This window comes from Anopheles darlingi, chromosome 2 (assembly GCF_943734745.1).
Source record: "Anopheles darlingi chromosome 2, idAnoDarlMG_H_01, whole genome shotgun sequence".
Taxonomy (NCBI): domain Eukaryota; kingdom Metazoa; phylum Arthropoda; class Insecta; order Diptera; family Culicidae; genus Anopheles; species Anopheles darlingi.
The window spans coordinates 24,116,903-24,124,402 of record NC_064874.1 but is presented as its reverse complement, the minus strand read 5'-3'; the positions used below and the strand labels follow the sequence as shown (position 1 = coordinate 24,124,402).

At 52.4% G+C, this 7,500-nt stretch overlaps 1 protein-coding gene across 9 annotated transcripts in view; it reads right to left on the bottom strand.

Moving 5' to 3' along the window:
- Positions 1–7,500, bottom strand: part of LOC125948432 (uncharacterized) — a 30,884-nt gene that overhangs the window by 17,979 nt on the left and 5,405 nt on the right. For 7 of the 9 annotated variants that reach the window (XM_049674467.1, XM_049674466.1, XM_049674469.1 and 4 more), the window contains exon 2: positions 7,315–7,500. This exon is cut by the window's right edge and continues 296 nt beyond it. The exons of 1 other annotated variant lie outside the window; for it this stretch is intronic. In XM_049674467.1, coding sequence (XP_049530424.1) covers positions 7,315–7,500 — 186 coding nt within the window. Of the gene's footprint in view, positions 1–3,159; positions 3,885–5,541; positions 5,641–7,314 lie in introns of those variants that run through there. One more of the 9 variants, XM_049674470.1, reaches the window with a different exon arrangement.

The following is a 7,500-nucleotide window of genomic DNA, read 5'->3' as shown; positions in this document are numbered from 1 at the left end:
GAAATGAAAAGGAAAATAGAAATCAACTGCGTAGAGATTGATGATGGCGGCAGGCCAGCGGGGACGGAATTCATCGCCGGAAATGCGGGAAACCCGCTCGACCGCTGTGTGGACGTGACGCCCCCCCCCCCCCCCCCTCGGATCGGCCCCGTATCGGCCACTTTCTCCTGCACGCACTTTACTCACATCCGATTCCGGACGCCCCGTGCCCATAATGATGAGGAGGACCGGGGGGTTGTCCGGATATCTGACTCTTCGGACCGGTTTCGAACCGCAACACAGTACGCGCACACACACGCACACACACACAGTGGTGAACTCTAGTTGTTCAATGTGTCAATTATTGACATTCTTGAGCGTCATTACATCATTGCGGTAGCCATCGTTTGTGCCAGGGAGTGTGTCATTATGAGCGGCACATTATAAATCGCCATGTTTTGCCTTTGCTTGGCCAATGGTGGTGGTGGTGGTGGTGGTACGGTTCGACCCGTGGCGTGGGCAATCGAAACCAAGGTTGAGTCAATCGTAAAATGGTTGCTAGATGGAATTAGCTAGAGTGTTTGCGATCCTTTCATCCAAGTGACCAGCGAGCGATCTGGAGAAGGAAGGAGCAGTTTCCATCAGCTTCAATGTGCCGAGAGTCAACGTTAGCAAGCTTGTATCAAAAACCTTCGCTCAGCAAGTGCATAATACAGTATCGCTTGACGCTTAAAGACACAGACGGATGGCAGATCCGAGACCGCCTACACACCATATTCCTTGGCGGCCATAGCTCCACCGTACATCACATGTCGAACGAAAGCATTCCAACTAAGCCATAAAGACGGAGACGTACACACACATACAAAGAATGGAATACCATACGAAACGAGTAAGAAGATTGCACACACCTGGCGGCTCAGGATGATGCCTGCGAGCAATGCAGAATGTGCATTCGTATGTGCAACAGCAGCATCAGCTTCTCTCTCTCTCTCTCTCTCCATCTTTCTCTCTCGTTAAGGTTCTCTATGTTGCCCTTTCGTGCAGAACATAAATCCTGGTCACCGCGTACCCCTTCTCCCGACTTCTCGGACTTCTCGTCCTCGTTCGCAAGGTGCTGCTGCTCGCTCTTCTCTCGGACTCGGATGGGGGTAACCCCTTCCACACGCACCACCCCCTTCTTCATCATTATCCTCGTGATTTGCGCATTCCGCACGCAGAAGAGAATCAAGTCGCAGCACGCAGCAGACATCGAGCGAGAGACAGACAGCGAACGCGCCAAAAGGCCAAAGCGAGATGGTGCGACGCCAGAAAGCCAGAACGCTCTTGGGGCTGGTAAAACTGGTCAGGTGAGTTTTTGTACCGATCACCACCACCGCCACCACCTTCCCACCCTCCGGCCGCTCCTCCCTGGCCCACATTCCATCGTCACGCTCTGGCCCGGGGACCCACCGTTTGGTGGTGGTGGTGGTGATGGTTGTTTGCCGTTGAATTCGTGGTCGGGACACGCGCGCAAGACGGAGCGTGCTGCTGCTTGGGGGCTTTACTACAGCGATGGCGACTACGACCACTACGAGCGCCGGCTGCCTGCCATTACCATAGCGACGGCCACGAATGGTTATTAGATGTTTTTTTTTTGTTGCTTTATTCGCTTTCGCTGCACACACAACGATGGCCGCGGCCACCGCCAGCAGCAGCAGCAGCAGCAGCAGCAGCGCGCGCGACTCACCAAGATTAATTTATTGAAATATATTACTATGATGCAAAACGCGTGGCCTGGCCACAATGACGCCCCCTAGTCGTGTGTGCCTGAGTGTGTGTGTGTGTGTGTGTGTGTGTTTGTGTGAATACGAAGTAGTTTTTTTTCCTGCCTGCCTGCGCCTTTTTGAAAGCAGCAGCAGCAGCAGCAGCAGCTAAACCGATCTATCGATTACCATGGTGTGTCGCCGCTCCAAAGCTACCACCACCAGAGAGCCAACCCGCCAACCACCCGGGCCAAGGAGGCAATCATTATGTGAAGGACATTATCGTTTGATGTAATCATTGGAATTCTTTAGCCAGCTCGAGCAAGGGGGTGGTTTCCTGCTCTCAGCCTGCTACGTTGCGCCAATGGAAAGTGGTTTACGTTTAGTAGATAGTAACTAGTTGTTGTAGCTGCTACGGGAGCTGCTGCTCGTGCGGTTAAGGTTGATTTTGTGTCATTCTGCTGATACCGCAAGGAGAGACCCTCACAACTACGGAACGCCTGCGTGGATGCCTGGCGTTAGCCACAAGCCATCTATCTGTGCAGATTACTGGCATTTGCTTAATGAACATAATCGCGGCGGGATTATGGCATCGTTTACAAACCCGGTCTGCATCGGAACATCGTCCACTCCCGTACCGAAGCCCGGGCATCATCCTCGCTCATCTCATTCGAAGACAAACGCTGAACGTTTCGCGATGATCTTTTTTTTTCTACTTCATCTTCGCAATCGTACGGCATCGCATGACTGTAACCGGTGGCCAAATGGGCGAAATTAATAGCTACTACAGCAGGCACAACAACAACAACAACCGGCGACGACGACGGTTGACCGGAAAGAGAAAGGGAAAACACACACTCGATCCGAGCGTGATCGTGATCTTACAACGTGTGGAGGGCGACGATCGCGCAACAGATTATCTGCCGTGACTTTTGCGGCTCCCAACCCCCCAGCATCCCCTCGTTGCCATCGTCTCAGTGCGCAGTCAGCATGACGCATGATCGGGTTGCAGCAGTAAACTCGCGCCATTCCACGCGACTTTCGCTTGGTGCAAGAAGAGAGCAAACCAACGGTTTTGGTTGGCTTGCCACTATGAACCGCTCGGTAAACGCTGGTGATGAATCGCTCGCTATTATTTGTCGCTCCAAATGGTATGCGCATTGTCGTAGTGGATAGGACACATTTGCATAAATTAGCAGCAGCAACAGCGACATCACTTTGCTCGCTTACATACGTTCGAACAGAGCCAAGTTATGTTGATAGCAAGGCCTGGTTTATTTCGGCGAACTGTTTCGTCAGTTGATTTGGTGGGTAGCTTTCTAAACGATGAAATCCATTCTTCGATTCGATGTAGCACTAGACCGCGAATTACTCTATAAACCGCCTCTTCTCTCCTGCCTTCTGGAGGTCACTTCTGGTTCGAACGGTGCGTTACCTGTGTATCACTGTGATAGTGGTTGTTCGGAAGCTGGTTGCCACCGTTTGGTGATCCTAGCATATCCATCATCTTGGCCAGCTGTTATGCGTTTGTAATCGTGGCAGAGTGACGACTATCAGTGGCGGGGCATTCCCTCCGGCTCGATCGAACAGCACACGGAACAACGCACTTGCCGTGCCCGTGTGCTAATGATGATGCTCGGAGGTATTTTGTCCGCCTGCTAGAATGTCTGCTCGTCCCAGTAACGCACACTCTGCCAGTGCCGGTGCCGCAAAACGGCAATTTCGCTCCCTCTCCACTCCTTCTGCGGCGTTCCTATTTCTCCGGGTGAGCGGTGATCGCGGCTTGTCGTTGGTCGGTGGCCACGGTCACTTGGCACGCAACGAAAGCCTTGAATTTATAATGCTGATGATCACTGGCGTTGGCATTCAGCGGCGCTGGCATGTGGCATTAGAAGCCGAGCGTGGAAGCCAAGACACACAAACAGACGCGCACGCACCGATTGATGGCACAGGTTGTTACTTCCCGAGGGGAGACGGGGCCGCTAAACCAAGCGAAGGCTTTCCATTTTACACAGACGGTCGCAGCACACACTCTCTAGAATCATTCTTGAAGCGCTGGCTTACGCTTGATCCTCACTTTCACAGCCACTCACACTCGCTCACTGATCGCCTAATGCAATCCTCCAGCCGTTCAGCCTTTCAGTTTTCGTTGTTAAAATCCTGAGGTAAGGAAAAGATTTAATAGTCGCTCTTTCTCTATCTTTCTGCATTCATTTCATGCATGTCTTTCGTTCGCGCAGGTAGTGTGCTGCTGGTCATCACCATAAACAATCGAACCGACGCGGCACACACCTAGAACCTAGAACACCTAGCAAGCGATGACAGCAGCCGCGAGACCGATCCTCTTCTTCGCGATCCTCTTCTCGATGCTGGAGGGCGACAGAGTCCCGTGTTTGTGGAAGAAGAGGAGAGGGAGGTGGCGACGAGGGGTGTGTCTGTATGTGTGTGTTTGCGTGTGTCGTCGTCGAATGCGTGTTTATTGTTTGTCTCTCGTTCTCCTTTTCTTCCTAACTTGCGAGGGCCGGTTCTTTGGCACAACGACGATGACGATGGCGATGGCGACGGCGACACGGCCAGGAAGAAACTGGTTTGTTAAATATGCGCCCAGCAGTTAACAACACACACGCGCATGCATGCTGTTCAACAGCTATCCAAGTAGGCCCCGCCAATCTCTCGGCTGCTGGTGTTTATGCTTTTCGGGAAGTTCGAGATTCCACTAAAAACGATACGCAACAGCCGCCATTCCTTCACGCACGCATGGATGGTGATAACCGATTTTCAATCAAAGCAAAGCTCAATGAAACTCAAAAGAAGACTACTCCAACGCCGCCACGAATGGACGCACACACACAAACACCTCAATCTCCTGAGGGGGCGCTTAAGTTAAGTCCAGGAGAGGCTTGGCATCCTGGTTTGCACACACATACACGCACTGCGAAATGCGGAAAAAGCTCAGGCTGTTCTTCGCAAAAAATAAAAGCATTCAAGGAGGACGGCACCTATAGGTACCTTTGACAATGAATTCAGCGAGGAATTCCGAAATTCGAATAGCTCCAAAAAGCGTGCTAAGCGACCGAGCAGAGTCGAGACCCGGAACACATCTTTATCTTCTTTCGTTCGAAGCGTACCGTAAAATCAAACAACCGTGAAACGTAAACACTTGATCACACACACGGGGAAGGCACAAACAACAACGAAACGAGAAGTGATGTAATATTTTGCTTCATCAAAATCACCAAGATACTGCACGCGTCGTCCGGGGACTTTTAGAAAAAAAAACTATTGAAGAAATGCGGCGCAAGAACCTTTCGACGGGGTTCGTCACGGCATTCTTGGACCAGGCACAGCTCTTCGCTCTACACACAGCACCCACCACCCGTACACACAAACACACACGCACGGGACACGGGACACGGAAGATATCCAGAAAAAGGCAGGAGCAGGAGCATAACCGAGCGAATACATACACTCACGCACACACCGAACACGGCGGGTTGGTGGGTTCGAGGTCGTCGACGACCGACCGGGAGGAGAGGGGTTCGCTCCGCGGGATGATGATCCGACAAAATCCGAATCCGACAGTTATCCTAGCGATCGCAGAGAAAACGGCTCGGAATGCCACCAGGGGAAGCATTTAAAGCGGATTTCTTCACGTGACGCACACGCACACACAAACACACGGACGCACACCAGGCGCAGAGAGGGAATCGTTTTTTAGCACCGAAAACACACCCTGGATTGTCTCCAGTAAAGGCTGCGACTTTAACCTCGTGGCTTATACACTAAACACCAAAGGGGTGAGGCCCCAAAGACCTACTAGATTCGAAAAGGGGGTCGTCGGTAGCACACAATCCGTTGCCAACACGAGCCACAAGAGCAGCGCAGACCGTAACGCTGCTTGCTCGATGGCTCCACGATACGAAATAAAATGGACGCCAGCCGAAACGAGTTTCCGAAGCAACGAGCGAACGAACGAGGGCCCAAAACCCGCGGGGATCGGATCGACGGCGACGGCGACGGCAACGGCGACGGCGTCGTCGACGACAGCGGCCACAGCGTCAACGGCGGCGGCGGCGACGGCGGCGACGGCGACGACGATTGGATTGCGAAGAGGAAAGAGAATGCAGCGGCGTTCAAATCTCCGCGGGATGCTGCGTGTGAGCGAGCAAGAGAGCAAGAGAGCGCATAAGAGACACGAAGGAAAAGGCAGCAGAAGAAGCAGAAGAGGAAGAGAAGAAGAAGGATGGGATGGCCTCTGCCTGAGCTTTCCGATCTCCCGATGCATCGCGGACACTTCTTCGCGAGGTCCGTTTTTGTGTTCCTTTTGCTGATGCAGAAGAAGCAAACTACGGGGATTGGCACTCGCAGGCTAAGCCCAGGACAAGGGATGAGTCACGCCATATCTTGGACAAAAAAAAATCAAAATCGCAACACAGAAGATCGGCAAACCATTGGTCGGCACTCCTCGAGGTAGAAAAGTGTATTTTTAAAGCATAAAACTGTTGTATGAACACACAAATTGTTTGCACTGTGGACCATCACGGGTGTAGCGCGGGCTCAAAAGAACCGCCACGAGAGCCCGCTCCGCTCTCGACGATCGCACACCAACGAACAAACCGACCAACCCGTATCGCACATGGCAAATTCTTCATTGATGACGTTGTTAGGCGAAGTAGGCACATTCTCCCTTCATTTTCTTGTTCTTCTCAAACATAAACCGCGTCTCTCTCTCTCTCCTTCTCTTCTTTTCTCGCCATCGTCGTCGTCGTTGTCGTTCAGCGATTGCTAACTCACACCACTCAACGAACCGAAGCCACGGCTTTATCTATCTTTGCCGTTCTGGACGCTGTGGTCCTCGCTATTCTCCGTGAAATGTAACGCAGGGTTTTTGAAGTTTTACTCCAAAAAACTGTTTGTTTCCCATCGCCTTTTCCGCATCAACTGCGGCAACCGCTCCGGTTTGGAGATTGGAGGCTCGCACTCAAAAGACTTTAATGCCCGAACGGTGGAGGAGAGGAACCTGCCTATGGCACTCCAAGAAGGAGCAAACGCGATTTGGGGCTGTTTCTTTTTCGTGGAACGGCAGCAGCTGCTGGACCCCAAAATTATTGAGCGTCGTGTTCGCTCGAGCTGCTCCTTCGGGAACCTGAAGCTGCAAGCAAGACAAAGGCAGACCGGACAAAAAACTGGCGAGAGCGAGAAACGCAATCCGGAAACAGAACACATCGCTTGCCGCCTGGCGTACCAACTGCGCGTTTCTGCGCTCGACTCCTTGCCGTCTTCATTGGCCTGGAGTGAGTCATTGGCTTCCTTGTGCGCTCGGCCAGCAGCCCTTTGATAACGTGATACCACCGTCGAACTTTGCATACTTTTTATCCTTTTCGGCACGGCGCACTAGCGCTACTCGTGACGCATTCCCACGTGTTTCCCTCGTAAACGCATTGGCACTGGAACCATGATTAATGGAAACATTCCATTAAGTTCGGTTGCAACCAGCTGAAGCCCCTAGAGCCCCTAATGGTGGAGTTCCCTTTCCCAGCCGCGGAAATCGCGAGATCGGTCACGAGTGATAAGAAGAAGTCTTCCCTACCTTTGCTGCATGCTTGCTGCTGCGTTTGCTGCCGAATCCTGCACCGACCGGTTGGATGTATTTATCGTTAATCATCTCGAAGATTTCGGCGGGCGAGGGAATTTTGTAAAACCGACGGAAGCTGCCACGCAAACCGGTCGCACGACGTTGCTGGTGCTGCTGATGAGGGTGGCTGCCGGATCCGGT